This window comes from Lampetra fluviatilis, chromosome 55 (genome assembly GCF_964198595.1).
Source record: "Lampetra fluviatilis chromosome 55, kcLamFluv1.1, whole genome shotgun sequence".
Classification (NCBI taxonomy): Eukaryota; Metazoa; Chordata; class Hyperoartia; order Petromyzontiformes; family Petromyzontidae; genus Lampetra; species Lampetra fluviatilis.
The window spans coordinates 7,083,640-7,102,996 of record NC_136329.1 but is presented as its reverse complement, the minus strand read 5'-3'; the positions used below and the strand labels follow the sequence as shown (position 1 = coordinate 7,102,996).

At 44.9% G+C, this 19,357-nt stretch overlaps 1 protein-coding gene across 5 annotated transcripts; it reads left to right on the top strand.

The window, feature by feature from the left end:
• The first annotated feature begins 1,412 nt into the window (after positions 1 to 1,412).
• On the top strand, positions 1,413 to 11,135 carry LOC144949837 (uncharacterized). 5 transcript variants are annotated; one of them, XM_078879797.1, is made up of 6 exons: positions 1,413 to 1,495; positions 2,432 to 2,477; positions 5,827 to 5,923; positions 6,998 to 7,081; positions 7,249 to 7,374; positions 8,719 to 11,135. In XM_078879797.1, the coding sequence occupies exons 3-6, from the start codon at positions 5,827 to 5,829 to the stop codon at positions 10,410 to 10,412; spliced, it is 2,001 nt and encodes a 666-aa protein (XP_078735923.1). In that variant the 5' UTR covers positions 1,413 to 1,495; positions 2,432 to 2,477; the 3' UTR covers positions 10,413 to 11,135. The 5 variants fall into 5 exon arrangements, with proteins under 5 accessions (XP_078735923.1, XP_078735924.1, XP_078735925.1 ...); XM_078879798.1 differs by having other exon boundaries at positions 1,413 to 1,827; XM_078879799.1 differs by lacking the exon at positions 2,432 to 2,477.
• The last annotated feature ends 8,222 nt before the right edge of the window (positions 11,136 to 19,357 follow it).

The following is a 19,357-nucleotide window of genomic DNA, read 5'->3' as shown; positions in this document are numbered from 1 at the left end:
TAGATTTGTGTCTAGATGATTCTGGTTATGGTTGTACTTTATTAATCCCTAATCTCTGCCATTTCATACAATGAAACAAGAAAATAAAAAAACAGAGCAATGTAATACAATCCACAATTAGACATTATTGTAAAAAAGAAAGAAAAAGTCCACCCCACGTGTTAGTGAATTTTTTTCATATTTTAGGCAGCAAATTAGTTTTCAAATTTAGAGAATTTTCTGGGTTGGGACCCCCAGACACCCTAGAAGATTTGGTCCCCCCCAATGTTATCTCCATCGTTACGGCCTTGGTTAATATTTTGATGGTATTATGTGGTAATGCTTCATCACATGTTTTAAATATATTACACAGTGAATATTGAACTGAAGCTTGACTTTTAAAAATATGTATTCGCAAATCAAATCGCAATATCTGTCAGAAAAATCGCAATTAGACATTTTCCACAAATCATTCAGCCCTAGTTTGGTTACCCACCTTGTACTATTTTTGGTTTAGCCATGTTTGTTTGTTGTAGTACGGAGTTAGACTGATGGCCTTAATCTAAGTTGTCTTGTGGTTGTTGTTGTTTGACTTGCATCCCACTGGGATTTTTGCACACAGCGTTGGTGTACGGTGCTTTATCTGAATATGTTGCTGTTTTTTCTGGATTTTCTGTTTGCACACATTAAGATGTTTTCTTGTTCATATTTTTGTCTTTTGTTTGTTGCGGTTGCACCCGATTCAAGAGCCGAATTGCTCACAGGGCCATACCAAATAAATGAAACTGAAACTACTTTGCACCCATACCTTGTTTGTGTGGTGTGCTTGTAAAGTTCTTACCCCCTGACCCTTACTGGACCTCTGTGACCGCCCCCCCCCCCAAAAATTAAATAGCTTTACAGCTCAACCTGATTCCTCATGCAGGATAAATAAATATTCTGATGTCTCGAGACGGGAAAGAGGGTTGAATAATTTTAATTGGTTTAGGGGCCGTCCATAAATGACGTCACGCATCTAGGTGGGGCGGGGGGGTCAAACATTTGTGACGATGTGTGACGAGGTGGGGGGGGGTGAGAAATGTGACGTCATATCAAAATGCGCAACTTTAAATAAATATAGACAACACGTTCTGCATAATTAAATTGACTTTTTAATCATTGTGTTCTCTTACAACATTAGAGTGCAGCGCAACATTAAATACGCACTACAATGACAATAGTTTAAAAGCGATTTGAAGCATGTTTTATATTTTTTTGGGGGGGGCAGAGCTTTGTGACGTCATATTTGAGGGGGGGAGGTCTGACTTTTTGCGTCGCCGTGTGACGAGGGAGGGGGGGTCAAAAATCATCCAAAATCGCGTGACGTCATTTATGGACGGCCCCTTCGGAAACGGACGCTTCGCGTCATATCCCTGCATCTTGTCGCCACCCTGGGCGCCTGCACCACTCCACCTCTTCCACGTCGCCTCGAGGCCCTTTGGAGAAGGAGCCCTGCCCCGAAACGTCGCCCAGCACGGTAGAGGTCACCTAACAGCACTTGCCCCTACATCCTGTTAGAGGCTACACTGGGATCTTTGTCTGTCTCCTTCATAGGTGAAGCTTCTCGCTACTAACAGCACTTGCCCCTATAGCCTGCTAGAGTCTACACGGGGGACCTTTGTCTGTGTCTTTTTCATAGGTGAAGCTACTCGCTACTTACAGCACTTGCCCAAATATCCTGCTAGAGGCTACACGGGGGACATTTGTCTTTGTCTCCTTCATAGGTGAAGCTACTCGCTACTAACAGGCCTTGCCCCTACATCCTGCTAGAGGCATCCTGGGGGACCTTTGTCTTTGTCTCCTTCATAGGTGAAGCTACTCACAGCACTTGCCCCTACATCCTGCTAGAGGCTACACGGGAGACCTTTATCTGTGTCTCCTTCATAGGTGAAGCTACTAACAGCACTTGCCCCTACAGCCTGCTAGAAGCTACACGGGGGACCTTTATCTGTGTCTCCTTCATAGGTGAAGCTACTCACAGCACTTGCTCCTACATACTGCTAGAGGCTACACGGGGGACCTTTATAATGTGTGTCCTTGTATGTATTTCGTGTTGACCTTTTGAGTAATTATAACAATAATTAATAGTAATAATAACAACAATTAAATGGCCCCTTATTATTTTTGTTATTATTTTAAAGTCCCGAGAGATTTCACGTCGGCCTCAGGCTTTGCGTATTATAAGTTAACGATTTTAAATTCGAACAATTGTTATTGTTATTTCGTGATTATATTTTGTTATTCTTACTCGCTGTATAAATACTGTTTTGTTGATATGTATTTGCTTTAGAATTCAAGTAATTTTTTTTGCATCAACCGTACGTAGTTTTTGTTAAGAGTTAAGTTCATTAAAGTGTTTTGTGAGTTAACGTGAGGTATGTAAATAATATATGTTGTGTGTGTGTCTTTCTAGACGTGTGTGTGTGCACCTAGCCTGGCACGGACGCTGTGTATTGGTGGTAAGTGTATATTTGTTTGTGTCTTGTTATGTGTGTGGGGAGCGGTGGTGCAGTGGTTAGCGCACTGTGTGTGTGTGGGGAGCGGTGGTGTAGTGGTTAGCGCACTGTGTGTGTGTGTGTGGGGGGAGCGGTGGTGCAGTGGTTAGCGCAGTGTGTGTGTGGGGAGCGGTAGTGTAGTGGTTAGCGCACTGTGTGTGTTGTGTGTGGGGAGCGGTGGTGCAGTGGTTAGCGCAGTGTGTGTGTGGGGAGCGGTAGTGCAGTGGTTAGCGCACTGTGTATGTGTATGTGTGGGGAGCGGTAGTGCAGTGGTTAGCGCACTGTATGTGTGTGTGTGGGGAGCGGTAGTGCAGTGGTTAGCGCTTCGCTGCGCTATGAACCTGGCGACCCGGGTTCGATTCCCGCTCACGGCCAACACCAGTGACGATTATCTGAACCGGTCCTGGGTCTCCCCTAGGTCGACTCAGCCTGAAATGAGTACCTGGTGCGGTGTGTAGTAAACATCGCCACCAGAGAGACAAAGGCGGTCGGGCGTGGTGCTGGCCACCCACCCCCTCGTGTACCGTTCTGGCCTTCATAGGTGCTCGCTAACAGCACTTGCCCCTACAGTCTGTTACAGGCTACACGGGGGACCTTTGTCTTTGTGTGTTCATAAGTGCTGCTACTCGCTAACAGCACTTGCCTCTAGTCTGTTAAGGCTACACGGGGGATCTTTGTCTTTGTTTATCTATGTGCATGTATTTTTACGTATATTATAGGTGTTTAGCTGTGTTCATGTATATATATGTGTAGGTGTGTTGCAGCGTTAGTTTACGTATATATGCGTGTAGTTTGTGTGTTAGTTCATGTATATATGTGTGTAGTTGCGTCTGTGTCGTAGTTTTTACGTACATAAGTGAAACCTCGATTTAAAGCTTTCGTGACTGCAGGGATTCATCTTCTTGGTTCTTTCGGTAAAGTCACTTTACCGAAAGAACCAAGAAGAAGTGAAACCTCGTTAATACGGTAGTTGATCATTCGTAATTGGAGATAATTCGGCACGGCCGTGCTCTCGGCATAAAATTGGCATATTAGCAATTCGCCATGAGCCGAATTGCCGTACAGAATGGTCAAATTTCGGCATAGCCACGACCAATACAATGCCTCGGTCTGGTGACGGCACGCGTGGTGAGCATTCGTACAGACCAGTTGCTTTGGACTTCACCTTGTTTACGCAACCTTATTTGGTTCTTTCGGTTAAGTCACGTCTAAAGATAAAATAATAAATTAAATAATAGAATACGACGTTTCGATTGCAACACAAGCAATCATCATCAGGTATAATGAAATAGCGACATAATATCTAACCAGAAAACTATAGACAGACATATTAGCAGACAGATATCACAAGATACATACATAGCGAGAGCAACACAGGTGACAGAGAGGGATGATCGTCTCTGTGGGGTGGCCTTAAATAGACAGAGGGGGGGCGGAGTTTTCTGGTTAGATATTATGTCGCTATTTCATTATACCTGATGATGATTGCTTGTGTTGCAATCGAAACGTCGTATTCTATTATTTAATTTATTATTTTATCTTTAGACGTGACTTAACCGAAAGAACCAAATAATAATTCCTGCAGTCACGAAAGTTCTAAAATTAAGATTTTACGCAACCTGTGCAACCCTCTCAGAAATGTCCTCTGCGCCCACATCAAGAAGTAGTAGAAAGGGACTGAAGTATAAGTCCCTTAGTCTGCGGGACAAATCCAAAGTTTTGGACAGAATTGATGCGGGCGTGCCAATGCGTATGGTGTGCGAAGAGTTTGACATAAAATCAAGCACCTTTTACGACATCAAGAAAGGCCGGGAGAAGATTAGGAAGCACGCCTTAACCTTGGAGGATCCTAGCGGCTCCAAACGGGTACAGAAGAGGATCAAGGCCGCAAAGTTTGTCGACCTGGATAGTTCAGTGTACAAGTGGTACAAACAGGAGCGTGCAGCTGGCGTTAACGTTCGCGGCGTGGACATTCGACATGCTGCAGTACGCCTGGCGCAGCGCCTGCGTATTCAAGACTTCAACGCAAGCGCTTCTTGGCTGTTCAACTTTCGAAGTCGCCACTGCTTGGGAAACCGCCAAGTTGTTGGAGAGTCTGCAAGTGCTGACCAGGCCAGTGTTGATCCCTTTAGGAAGTGCCTGGTCGAGATAATTGAAGAATCGCAACTCCTCATGGCCCAGGTATACAACGCTGATGAAACAGGCCTCTTTGGATTTTTTGTTTGTTATTGGGGCAGGAGGCAATGTACATAATTTTTGAATATTTGGATAATTCGGCAAGGCCAGATCCCCATGTGTTGAATTAACAAGGTTTTACTGTACGTGTGTGTGCTTCATTAGTGGGGAGTGTTAGTGCAGCGGTTAGCGCGCTGCGCTATGAACCCGACGACCCGAGTTCGATTCCCGCTCACGGCCACCACCAGTGACGATTATCTGAACCGGTCCTCGGCCTCACCTAGGTCGATTCAGCCTCAAATGACTACCTGGTGCGGTGTGTAAACATCACGACTGGGGACACAAAGGCGGTCGGACGTGGTGGTGGCCAAACAACCCCCTCGTGTGCTGTGCCGGCTGGCCATCATAGTTGCTACTCGCTAACAGCACTTGTCCCAACAGTCTGTTGAAGCTATATGGGGGATCTTTGTATATTTTTCGTGTGTGCTTCATTAGTCTGACCTGTCAGCGAGCCTTTGACACTTCACCTGGCCTCGAGGGGCAGCTAGCCTGGCACAAGCGCCGTGGTGACGTCATCATCACTTAGTGTTTGCGCGTATGTGGGGAGTGATAGCGCATTAGTTAGCGTGCTGTGCTATGAATTCCACACAGACCCAAGATCGATGCCCGCTCAGGGCCAATATCAGTAACGAATTTGTGAACCGATCCTGGGCCTCCATTAGATTTTCTAAAATGAGCAGTTGGTGCAGTTCGTAAACATCACCACTGGGGAGACAAAGGTGGCCAGACAGGGTATTGGCCACAACACCCCCTTAATAAGTGCGAACTAGCATCACTTCGTGGCTATGTGGGGATAATCTTGATTTGAAGCTTTCGTGACTGCAGGAATCCATACTCTTTGGTTCTTTCGGTAAAGTCACGTGGGTATAAAATTAAATGAATCACGCCGTTTCGGGCGCAACACAAGCGTCCATCATCAGGTGGGAAAAAGCATGGTCTGCTGCTGAGGCAGACTGTTTTAAAAGGTTTGAAATGGGTGTAGCTCAAGGGTTATAAAGAAGTGGCCGGAGCTAGTGATGGTTTGCCTTGTAGTGAAATGCACACCTGACGAGGTGTCTGGGTGCCTGTTTCCTATCAGATGGTGTCACACGTGGAGTTGCCATTCATCAAACAAGAACACGATGAAACTCCAAGCCCTCGGATGTATCCCGACGTGACGGTGAAATTGGATGCTGGTAAGATTACACTGCCTATGGCCAGGTCTTCGGCAACCTTTCAAAGAAGGGGAGCCATTTTATTCATCTTTGATCAAAATAGTTCGGGAACCGCATCACACACGCAGAGTTACGTGTACACAAACACAGCAGAAGGTATACAGCAGATAACAAACACGTTCTGACTTCAATAAACAAAATAGGCGATGGAATAAACGGTCTATTGTGTCTAGTTGTTTCCCCTCCCTCCCCTTAATTATTATTTAACAATACAGTTTCTACATTTCGATTTAAAGTTTTCGTGACTGCAGGGATTCATATTCTTGGTTCTTTATTTTATTATTTCCCTTCTACGTGACTTTACCAAAAGAACCAAGAATATAGTAATAGGGTTTTACCCTTTTATCTGGCACCAAAACTGACACCTTTATACAAGGGATCATGTTTGCAATAACCACAACACAAGCAGTCAAAATGCAAATAAAAAGAGACAACTCTGATAATGATATGCACTGTCCTTGAAATTGATTGGTCCACACCCGAGATGGCTTTTCTTAGAGCCTAGTCTCCACTGGCGTTGGACCAGATGACGCCAAAAGGCGTACAACTCAAAAACAGCGCACTCTCAGAGTATTGAGAGCTCGGGGTAAGCATTTACATTATAAGACCTCCTTTGCCAGTAGCAAGATATAGTAATAGGTTTTTACCCTTTTTAAAGGGTAAAACCTATTACTATATCTTGCTACTGGCAAAATAATAGTTTCTACATTCTTTTGTCACCAAGCCATTTCATAGTGACCCCATTCCCTGCCGTATTTAATCAATTATCTTTACGTTAAATTACACTTTAAGATTCAAGTTTTTTTTTTTTAAACCGGCTACCCGCAAGTGGGCATCCAAAATAGTCGCTATACGGCTCCGGAGCCCGCAGGTGCCGACCCGCTGCCTATGAACGAACAATGCGGAATGCGCCCAATCTCGTCACATCTCGCAAAGCTAAGCAGGGTTCCAGTCTTGAGTCACGCTTGCGTGGAGCACCACTTTGGAAATTACCGTCCGTCACAGTGGAGTGTGAATGCGTGTGTGTGCGCGCAGGACCGGCCGTCAAGGAAGAAGATGGTGGGAGTCTGGGCACTGATATGATGAATATTGCCCTGAAAACTGAAGCGGACGATGATGGTAAGATCCCCTGAATACAGCTAGGTACAGCAAAACCAAGAATTAAGAGCCAAACTAAGAATTCCAGGACTATAAGGATAAATGACTAACCGTCCAGTTTTACTGCAACATTATATGTATTCTGTCTCCCATCCATCAAAGACAACAATGCATTTTCTATATGACAGGTCCATATCTGAAGATTGAAGGGATCAGTGAGAGGCCGGATGAGACGGAAGATTCCCATGAATGTCTGGCCGCCTCAGACCAGAACTTCATCGAGGTGGAGTTATTGGAGGAGGACAATTGTCAAGGTGAGTTTCCTTTGGTCACGTCATGGAGAAAAATGCAGTGTTTTCTCGCATTATCACCAGTCTTATTCCACGGTGGCGAGATGACCTTGATGCCTGCATATTTAGAGTTTGCATGTTCTCCCAATGGTCGCGTGGATTTTTCTACCGAGTACTCCGGTTTTCCTCCTCCACATTTAGAAACATGCTTTTAGAGAATTTGGCGGCAATAAAATGTCCATGTAATAAGCCACTTTGTTCAGCTATCATGTGTGGCCAGGTAGCTTCTGAAAAATAACTGTATAGCTCAGTGGGTCTTACCTGGTAACATAAATAGTAAAAATTTTAAAAGTGTAGTTGTGTTGCTTCTGGAGTCATGACAGGGGGTGAACCAATGTCCTGATGCAACTCATCTATCCAGTCAAGTACGATCCCGCATTACATCAGAGAAGGGCTGTGGGCAATCGTAGCACGTTGGAGGAGTTTGCGAACGGTGTGTGAACACCATCAATGATCTACGAACACCACGAATGGAGTTAGCACAGGAATAAAGTCGGGAGTAAATACAGATAGTCCTCTACTTACGATGGAGATGCGTTATGACGACCCCATCGTAAGTCGAAAATATCGTAAGTCGAAGATGGCCTAGCCTACCCAGGAGTCTTAAAGAATGGTGATAATTTAGCAAAACAGAGGAATTTACAGTACCGTACTGTATAAACTATATACTGTATGTATTTATTAATTACAATACTGTATTGCACAGTAAAATGTAAAGTAAAAACCGAGGTAAATTATTAGCCTACCTATATGAACTGCAATTTAATAGAAAGTTTTTTCAGGAAACAATCCTATCTGCTTTAAAAACTTTTAACATGCATTGAACGTATGTATCGTATCATGGTAACCTTAAAATGAAATCGCTAAAGCTACGTATCATATATGCATTGAACGTATTGTAACGTATCATATTGTACTGTACTCGCCAAGATTCTGTCCGTCGTCTGCATACTTGAACGATTTTAGGTTGTTGATGACAATTTTGTCGTATCGCTATCGCCATCGTAAGATCGAAATATCGTAAGTTGGGGACTACCTGTACTGGTACGGTGAATGTGTGGGATTTGGAGCATGAAAATTATGCATGTTTGTCGGCTTGGACTGCGGTAGCTGTTGGTAGTCTTAGCCACTGAGACTGGACACTGGGTTCTTAAGATAAGCGTTTCTAAGACAGAGTTGACAGCGGTAGGTAGAAACGAGGCTACTGCAGGAAGATCACCTAAAATATTACTGCTGCTGTTTCTGGCACGCATCTTTTTTAGCGTTCTTGCATCGGCTGATTGAAATGTGCTTTTGCATTTTCAAAAGGTACAGCAGATGAAGAAAAAGAAACAGAACTTCTGTGCGAGGACTGCGGGAAGGGCAGTTGCTTGGAAATAAAGACAGACAAAGCGGAATGTACAAGCAACAAGACCCCGCAAGCCTGCAAGCAGTGCGGGAAGGTACTTGAAGGCATCGCATTGTGCACGGCAGTGGCTACCGATGGGAGGAAGCACGTGTGCAAGGAGTGTGAGAAGGGGTTTACATCGCGTTTTAGTTTAGAGACGCACATGAGAACACACACCGGTGAGAAGCCGCACGTGTGCCACGAGTGTGGGAAGAGGTTTACAAAGCGTTCCACCTTAACCACGCACGCTATATCACACACGGGCGAGTGGCCGCACGTTTGCAGGGAGTGTGGAAAGGGCTTTGCACAACGTTCTGATTTAGAGAAACACGCAAGAACACACACCGGCGAGAAGCCGCATGTGTGCCACGAGTGTGGGAAGGGGTTTTCAACGTGTTATTCTTTAACCACGCACGCTATATCGCACACGGGCGAGTGGCCGCACGTGTGCACAGAGTGTGGAAAGGGATTCGTACAGTGTTCCGATTTAGAGGAGCACACCAAAACGCACACGGGCGAGAAGCCGCACGCCTGCCACGAGTGTGGGAAGGGGTTTTCACGGCGTTCTACGTTAAAGGCACACACTAGAACACACACCGGTGAAAAGCTGCACGTGTGCAACCAGTGTGGAAAGGGGTTTTCAAAGCGCTCTACCTTAACGACGCACTCTATCTCACACACGGGCGAGTGGCCGCACGTGTGCACGGAGTGTGGAAAGGGATTCGTACAGTGTTCCGATTTAGAGAAGCACTCAAGAACGCACACGGGCGAGAAGCCGCACGTCTGCAACGAGTGCGGGAAGGGCTTTGCACGAAGTTCTACGTTAAAGGAGCACGTTAGAACACACACGGGGGAGAAGCTGCACGTGTGCAAGGAGTGTGGGAAGGGGTTTTCAAAGCGCTGCACCTTAACGACGCACTCTATATCTCACACGGGCAAGTGGCCGCACGTGTGCAAGGAGTGTAAAAAGGGCTTTGCACAACTCTCCGATTTAGAGAAACACGCAAGAACACACACGGGCGAGAAGCCGCACATGTGCAACGAGTGCGGGAAGGGGTTCGCAACGTATTACACGTTAAACACGCACTCCATATCGCACACGGGCGAGTGGCCGCACGTGTGCACGGAGTGCGGAAAGGGATTTGTACAACGTTCCGATTTAGAGAAACACACAAGAACGCACACGGGCGAGAAGCCGCACGTATGTAACGAGTGCGGGAAGGGGTTTTCACAACGTTCCGATTTAGAGAATCACGCAAGGACACACACCGATGAGAAGCCGTATGTGTGCAACGAGTGCGGAAAGGGGTTTGCAAAGTTGTATACTTTAACCACGCACGCCATATCGCACACGGGCGAGTGGCCGCACAAGTGCACGGAGTGCGGAAAGGGATTTACTCAGCGTTCCGATTTGGAGAAACACACAAGAACGCACACTGGCGAGAAGCCGCACTCGTGCCAGCAATGCGGGAAGAGCTTTGCGCAGCGTTCAAATTTGGAGGCACACGCGAGAACGCACACGGGTGAGAAGCCCCATGTGTGCAAGGAGTGCGGGAAGGGGTTTTCCCATCGTTACAATTTAGAGAAACACACTAGAACACACGACCTGGAGTGAAAACTCAAATCGGAGTATTGTCCCTTTTTTAAAGCAACGGTGAATAATAGTGTTTATGCAATGCTATTGTCCTACCATGTACGTGGGTAATGTAAATGAAAAAATTAAGACAAGCCACCGTGTCATTGTGACCAACCAAAACTAGTAAACCACTGTAGTCTGGGCTTCTTCAATGGAGAAACAGCAAAACTACGCAAATTCTCTGCTGGAGCCCTCACATGGCTAACAGAACCTTCACATTTGTCATTCAGCTTCTGAATATACTAACATACTAGAGTTGAAGTTTTCGTGACTGCTGCAAGGATCCATACTCTTTGGTTCTTTCGGTAAAGTCACGTAGGTGAAAAAATATATATAAATAAATCACGACGTTTCGATTGCAACACAAACAAGCAACCACAGCAATATATTTTTTTTACTGAAGTGGGAGAGATGCCGGAGTTAAAGGGGTTTATATAAGTCCCCAATCGAAACGTCGTGATTTTTTTTTTCACCTATGTGACTTTACCGAAAGAACCAAAGAGTATACTACCATACGCAAGAATAGAATTGGTACATAGATGCAGAGACATTTACTGGTCCACTCATTTACCGGTCCATGCACTTTTTTGGAAGGATAGTATTTTGATATACCGAAGCATTCTGAATTCGGCTAGATCAGCCTACTATTCAAATTGTATAAATGACTGAATAATCCTCAATTGTATTGAATTATATCGCTAATTTAACTTTAACTATCTTCACCTCCCCTGTTGAATGATTTTTTTTAGCTGTGGTAATTTCATGAATCATTTTAATAAAAAATAAAATACTGATCTGGAGAGCACAAAAAGCCATTTTTCGTCGTGCTGAACGTACATGGAGGAAGTCTGGTTTCACCATACATCGCTAGATTTTTTTAAGGACAGCTACACGCCTATTTCTTCAACATTTCAACCCTATATTGCTAGTCGCATTCCAGCAAGTAAGGATAATGCACGGCCCTTATTCTCTACCATCAATCTTCTTCTGCATAAGGACAACAATTGTAATTCTCCTTCCACAGACCTCTGTACTTCTACATTCAGCAGTCGCTTGAGATTAAAATTTCCACTATCTGTTCCCAATTAATATATATTCCCCCTCGTTGCCCTTCCATTGGATTGACCCCCATCCTGGTTTAATGGCACTCCCTCGACGAAGTTCTCCACTATTACAACTGCCAAACTCGCCTCTGATTGTTTGTTGTCCCACCTGATGATGGACGCATGTGTTGCGCCCGAAACGTCGTGATTTAATTTATTTTATACCTACGTGACTTTACCGAAAGAACCAAAGAGTATGGTTCTCGACCAACCTATTGTCCACTGGATCCATTCCCTTTCAGACCGCTATGGGGGATAGCTTTTTCACATTGGTGTATCCTTTGTTCTTGTTCTTAGCCTTTTCAGCATGTCATTTGAGACTGGTGTAGTTCCTGGCACTTTTAAAATGGCGGCAGTCACCCCACTTTTTTAAAAACTAAGGTCTTGACCCCAAGATTACAAAAAAAACATGTCCAATCTCCCAACTTCTTTCTCTAAGATTCTGGAATGTGATGTGGTTTCCCGATTCCGTCAGCGTCTAGCTATGTACAACTTATCCGACCCCTTTCAATTGGGGTTTCAGTGCTGCGTACAACATTTGGGACGGCTCTCGTGAGGGTGACCAACGATTTATTGCTGCAAGCGGACAGGGGGCAAGCAAGTGTTCTTGTCCTGATAGAGCTCAGTGCTGCCTTTGACATCATTGACCATTGGGTCCTTCTTGAACGACGCCAACACTCAGTACGGATTTCTGGTCTTGCATTACAATTATTTCGCTATATGCAGGATCGCGTACATTATGCTACTGGTTCAATGCGGTGTTCCACAAGAATCAGTACTTGGCCGCCCTCTATTCATTACCTATATGGCACCTATGGACATGCCGCCATGACATCCGGCATTGTCATATCACTGCTATGCTGGTGACACCTCAAATTCATGTCCGCATAGGTTCCGATTGTGCGAGGGACAGTCTATTCATTCAATCTTCCCTATAATTCCCATACCTCGACCCTCCTCACGCAACTGCACTGGCTCCATGTGTACGATGTTCAAATTCCCCACGCTGGTCTACACATCCCTTCATGTCCTTGCCACGCTTATATATTTCTACGTGCCTTCTCGCTCTTTTTCTATTCTTGCCCCCCCTTCACTCGAACAAACTTCCCCTCCACATTAAACAGTCACGTTCGCTCGCTAGTTTCCGCTCTGCACTCAAAACTCACTTATTTCCCCCTAGCTCACCCCGCGACCCCTTAATCTCCCCCCACTGTCACTTTTCTCACTTCATATTCTCACCCATTCAATCCATCATCATTGAATGTCATACATTTTCCTTTCACCGAATTCACGCATCACAGATTTGCCCATTGCTTCCTAGGAAGCTATTTCATTCACTAAATCTCCACCATTACATTCATATGTACCATTGTTAATTCTTTGTAAAGCACTCCACAATCACAAAAAATGCCTCTCTGCCTCATTCTACTTTACTGTCAGGCCACGCTCAAAGCACAGTGAAGACGCCACACTCCCATTACTTTGTGTGAAACACGAAGTAGCGATGCTTCATAGTCTCGAGCGAGGTTCGTTCAGACAATATGCTTCGGTAAATCGGCCAATTCCGTACCCGTGCCACACAAGCCTCAACCGTGTCTCGTGGACGGGTACGGGCAGGTGATGAACAGCACACCAAAGGGTTCTCCACCTAGTCTTTGAGAACTTCTTTCGCACCGTACGGAGCCAACCGTGCTCATCGATCGGAGGTGCGTCTGCCCAAAAAATGTCGAGCACCCAATTTATTTTTTATAGGGAATCCAGGCTTGGGATCGTGTGAGCTGATGTCTCATACCTTGATCATTAACTCAATGATGAAGGGGATTAAGCGAAAACCTGGTCTCCGTTGGGGAATGAAATGGAGGGGAATATTTTTGTTCTACCGAGGCTGCAAAATGTGTATATTCTATTTTTAATGATGACATTGTTGCCATTGTCAATGTTCGGTCAACAGAGTGATGACATTTGTTGTGTTTTACCACGTGACAGGGAAGACCACGTGAAGGTATTCATCGTCTCCATTTTGATAATAACGGACACACGAGGAACTTGGAGATGAACCTTGCTTCAGCTTCATCATTCATTCAGTACAAGTCCCCCACTGGCGTTTCTGCCACCCCAGCTCACGTGTTCTTCCCACACCCTGGAAACCTCGACACGGTAATGCGCTGGGCCACCTGCGTTTAAAAGCCAGGTGGGAGAGGGGGCTCGGGGTGGATGCCAATCAATTACAGGCAGACCTCGCATAGCGCGACCCTGTAAAACATCAATTCATAAGTCCTGGAGAAAATATTCACGAAAAAATGTATAAACTCAAATACTGTAATCTAAAAAGTGCTTAAGAGTGAGAACACGCAGCAGCGCTGGCCGAGGAAACCTACCGTGGATATTAATTCGCTCAGCCAATGAAAGCGACGCACGCTCTTAGCCAATCGGCACCACCCCGCGATTCGATTATCACGATTCGTAGTCACGATTATATAAATACATGTAAAAACATCCAATGTTAGTACGGTACATTTAGCCAAGTGAGAACTCACGAGGCTATGATAGAGTCTCAGGCTTCGCCTAAAAGAAACCTCACAGAAATAGAGTTCTAAATTTGAAGCTTTCGTGACTGCAAGGATTCATACTCTTAGGTTTTTTCGGTAAAGTCACGTAGGTAAAATAATAATAATAATAATAAAATAATAATAAATGAAAATAACTAAAGGAAAAAGTCTGATTTACAAGTGTTTCATTCCCATTCGCCATTCAGCGCCCAGGCACCGTACATGCATTATACAAGCACCATACATGCATTGTACAAGCACCGTACATGCATTGTACAAGGACCGTACATGAAGTGTACAAGCACCGATATGGTTATCCCCCCCCCCGACTCATTGTCTCCTCCCTGCTCAGCACCCTATATAAAAAACACGTGTCTTGAATAGCTCTCTTCACACGCTACAGTAATTTTACTGGAGCAGTTACACCTGATGACGGAGGCTTGTGTTGCTTCCGAAACGTCGTGATGTAATTTAGTTATTTTCATTTATTATTATTTTATTTTATTATTATTATACATTTTTTATTAAGGTCACAGAGGTCCTGGAGCTCTCTGAGAATCACCCGGATTGGGATCATAGACAGTTCCCACAACCTCATCTCCCACCACTGCCTTGTAGTAGGAGTAGAGTAGAATGCACTCTATATAATACTCCCTGATGTTATAATAAAATATATATTTCTTATGAAACGTTGACCATCTCTATTATTTTTTGCGCTATTACCAAAACCCTAATGAAGCCTTCGTATATTGCTCGTGAAAGAAACAACGCTGTCGGGAATGCATCCCCGTGTATACAATGGGGTATATTATTCGAATAGCGATGCTCTCACGTATTCTAGGAACAACAACGGCGCATTCTTCTTGAGCGTTCAGCGAGGCCCGCCTGTATTTGAGCCAATCCCGGTTACGTCCGCTGCTGCACGTTCGACCGAGTTTGGGGATCCTTTGGTGGCCTTGAGGGAGGGCCTGCTCACCCGTCCAGTTTACGCTGTGGGAACTTAGAAAATGCCCCTTCCGTGCGACGGCCCCAGCCTCACTGCGCCAGTGTGGGGTAGTCAGGCTGGGGCTATGGCTCGGTGAGTGATGCCCTGGGAGGCTCGGTTATAACCCCCCCCCCCCCCCCACTAGCCACCTTCTTCTTGGTCGACGGTAAGGATCGCCCTCCCCTCCCCCCGCACTTTTATGCAGCTGTGTAAGAGGCACCTGCCTCACTGGTAAGTATTTTAACTTTAAACACTTTTTTCTAAGGTTCTTACAGCCCATTCACGTAGCATGCAACCCCCCCACCCCCCCCCCCCCGGGTGGATTGCTGCTGCCAAACCCAAAACACCGCCCCAATTCTCGATGATTCTCGCTTCACTCCTTCCTACTCCCTGCCTTAAACTAAAGGTTTGTATTTTACCAGGTAAGGCTCCACTGAGCTATTTAGCGCTTTTTCAGAAGCAACCAGACCACAAATGATAGCCCAACGAGAAGTGGCTTTACATGTGGAAATTTCGAGCAGCCAACTTCTGGAAACGCACGTTGATTCTAAATGTGGAGGGGAAAATCCGGAAGACCCAGAGAAATAATCCACGCGACCACCACGGGGAGAACACGCAAACTCCAAATTATACAGCAGGCGTCAGGGTGGGGATCGAAACCCATGAGATGTATACTAAGCCAGGTAGTTAACATCTCGTGTGGAGTGTGAGGCCTTGCCCCCTTTTTTTACATGCTTTTACTTAACTCACTCTGTCTGTTGCTGTCGTTGTCGTATCCTCAAATCTTGTAACTCAATTCTAACCCACTTCCCAATGTGGTATCGACTGCAAACTTCGTATACTTATGTCTTACTGATGACAATATTATACTATCATAAAAATATATTTTGAAACAATCTTTTTTTACACGCTTTTTATTAACTCACTCTGTTGTTGTCATATCCTCAAATCCTGTAACTCAATTTTAACCCACTTCCCAATATGGTATCGACTGCAAACTTGGTATACTTATGTAATACTGATGACAATACTATATTCTATCATTAAAACATTTTTTAACCATCTTTTTTTATATGTTATGTTTCGCCTTGGGTCTAATTGTCCACGCTCAACTCACGTTGGCTGTAAATCACCACGGTCCCTGACGTTATAGCAAGCCTCGGGGCCACTTCCTGGAGTCGTGGAGCTCCGCCATTACTCGTACGGTACATTTCATTAAAGCGTGTTTTGAAAAAAAGTATTGTAAAATATTACTTATTTTGGCTCTTTTCTTTGCCCTTCCCTAGAATTTTGGCACTGCAGGAGTGGGGGTGGAAAGGGGGGAGGACTGAGCACCCACCCAGCACGACCACTGACCACCACGCTCTGCTACTTTACTCCCCTCGACCCCTCTACTATATAGTTGGCAGGCAACCCTCTACACTGGGCGGCTGAGGGCTAACATCTTTCTGGCCGACTTCAACATTGAATCAGGGGAGAGCCAGCCATAGCTGGGTCTCCTGTCATTTGTCGACCTTTCTCCTCACCCTGCCTTCCAGAAACTTAATTGAACCTCCCCCTTCTCTTGCGTGAAAGCATCATTAGCATTGCAACATTTTAATTCTCAATCTGCTAGATTTGTAGGTGAACCTGACTCACCCCTTTCAAGTCCCCCCTCTCACTGAGCTCCATTCCCCAGTCTCCATAGCGACCTTTGCAACTCTGTCTAGGGGCGCCACGGTGGCGAGATGTAAACTATCTCGCCTGGTATACAGGTGGTCATTGGTGTCGATCCCAACCCTGGTGCCTGTATATTTGGAGTTTGCATGTCTCTCTCCCCATGGTCGCGTGGATTTTTCTCCGGGTCCTCTGGTTTTTCCCTCCACATTTAGAATCAACGTGCGTGTAGAGTATTTGGCTGCTATCAATTTCACAAAAGCCACTTCATTTGGCTATCATTTGTGCTCAGGTCCCCTCTTAAAAAAGATCTGGAAAGCTCAGTGAGCCTTACCTGCTAAAATAGAAAAAAATTGTTTTAAAAACTGTGAATGTCCTTTGGGTTTTTACATCACCTCGACTCTGCACCTGTTTTCCACTGTCCTAATCTCACAGTTGCCACACTCTGTCTCACACAATAATTACATGTCATCCTCAATTGACGATGGGAGAACATACACCTATACACCACGTCAGATACTGATTTAAGGCCGAGTCAACCTATGGGAAGCCGAAGTGTTGGCCGTGGAAATTGAGTAAGCAGGAATCGAACTCAGTTAAATGGGTATTTAGATCAGGACCCTAACCTCTACCCTACCGCTTTCGAAATATGTATAACAACCATTTGCCACTAAGTGGTGGTGACGTTACCATGGCGCTTGTGCCAGGCTAGGTGTACTTTGAGCCCAAGTGAAGTGTCTAAGACTTGCCGACAGCAGGTCATGGGACATAACTAGATGTTTTTGGTTGTCTGGGTTTACTTGTATACACGGGTCGTCACGTCTTGAATGCGGAAAAATGGCTTAAAAAACTGCACCGTTTTGTAAAGGTCAACATACACATGGAGACACTGGGCTGTTGTGGCGCTATAACAGGACCAATTGAATCGGCAACAGAATGATACATTATGTTAATGTACAGGGCAGCCAATGGTTGTGTGACAGTAATCGCCGTATTGCTCGATTAAAGCTTGAGCAAACCCCAACCACTGCTCGATCATATAGATACACATTGAAAATGTCTTAACTCGATCACTGCTCGATCACTGCTCGATCACACACTCAAAATGTTATAGCTCAATCGGTCCTCAATCACTGCTCGAATTATGCTCAATTGGTGCTCGATCGGTGCTCAATCACTGCTTGATCAGTTCTCAATCAAAACTCGATCGGTGTTCAAAGCTCGATCGATGATTGATGCTTGATCACAGAAACATTGAAATGTGATAGCTTGACTAGTACTCAATCGATGCTGGATCGTAGCTCGATCAGTGCCCCATCAAAGCTTGGTCGATGCCTGATCAATGCTTGATCACATAGTCACATTCAAAATGTAATTAGGCGACCGGAACCCCAGATAACTGGAGTTATTTGACAAGCACATCCAGTTTGCTGGGGGTTTTACCCGTAAAAACCTGAGTTCTGTTGTTGGTCAGTAGTGTTGTCAGTAAGTGGTATGGTTATGCATTGGTGTTTGTGACCAATGCAGTGTTGTTGCTCCGGAGAACAAGGGACCAATAACTGATGTCGAGTCACCTCGATTATGCAGTTTTTTCTTATAGTTGACAAAGATCAACAAGTCCGGTGCCGAGCTTGCCGTAACGGTGCATTGCCGCGTTCACCCCTTGGCCCCAGCTACATTTTTCTTTTGGCACAACCCTCGCCCTGTCGTGTGGCGCTCCAGGAGTTTGGTTTACAATATAATTACGTCGATTGAAAAGGAGCTAAGGTTTACACCCTTGAATATTTCACAGTTGTGAAACCAAAAGGATATTTGTAACAAAGGGAGTAAACATTACAAAGTGTTCTGCCGTTTAATGTTTCATGATAAAGTTACCCTGGTGCGGTAGCTAAAATATCGTCATAAAAAATAACGTTCACTTCTATACATACATCACACATCCAGCAGCATTTTGGAAAATGTGCGTTATATGCTGTATAACGTCGAGAGAGAAAAGCGAATTGGGCTTTTATATTTTTGTACAAGTCCATCATATTTATAGCAATATATTTAACGATGCTTTTTGTGATGAAACATTCTGCTTGTCGTGGCATTAAATCCATTACGTTTATTATTTTTGTGGTTGACCCAGGCATCTTCAGCTGCACACGGTTCCCCGTGGACGGACTTGGAAACATTTGCGATGTTAAAGATTATTGAAGACAATCCTGACATTTCAAGTAAAATAAACAGCCCGCCCGGTTTACATAAAGGCGGGTTGTTCGTTAAAATTCAAAAAGAATTGTTGAAGAAAGGAATTTGCAGGTACCCTAGGCAAATTCAGCTTCGATGGCGACGCATGATGATTGATTACGCATTCTGGAATAAAGAGGAAAACAAGGGCAAAGGGCGTAGATTACGCTCCTACATGAAAGTTTTTGTCAAACTTAGGGGTTTGCCGGATTTGGATGAGAATGGTGAGTAATGTTTTTGTTTTGATCTTATAGGTCTTTACAGATATAAATATTTACTAATTATTCTAGAGATTGATTGTAATGATGCAACCCATTGTTTCTTGATAAGACGTGTACAGTCGTGAAAGCACAACCAAGAACGCACTGGAGATGAGTGTAGGTGAACCACTTGAGGTTG

Bases quoted from the DNA above. Each gene is read 5' to 3' on its own strand.
- LOC144949837 (XM_078879795.1), top strand. The intron at 7,082-7,248 runs GTAAGATCCCCT...TCTATATGACAG, and splicing joins AACTGAAGCGGACGATGATG to GTCCATATCTGAAGATTGAA. The intron at 7,375-8,718 runs GTGAGTTTCCTT...CATTTTCAAAAG, and splicing joins GGAGGAGGACAATTGTCAAG to GTACAGCAGATGAAGAAAAA.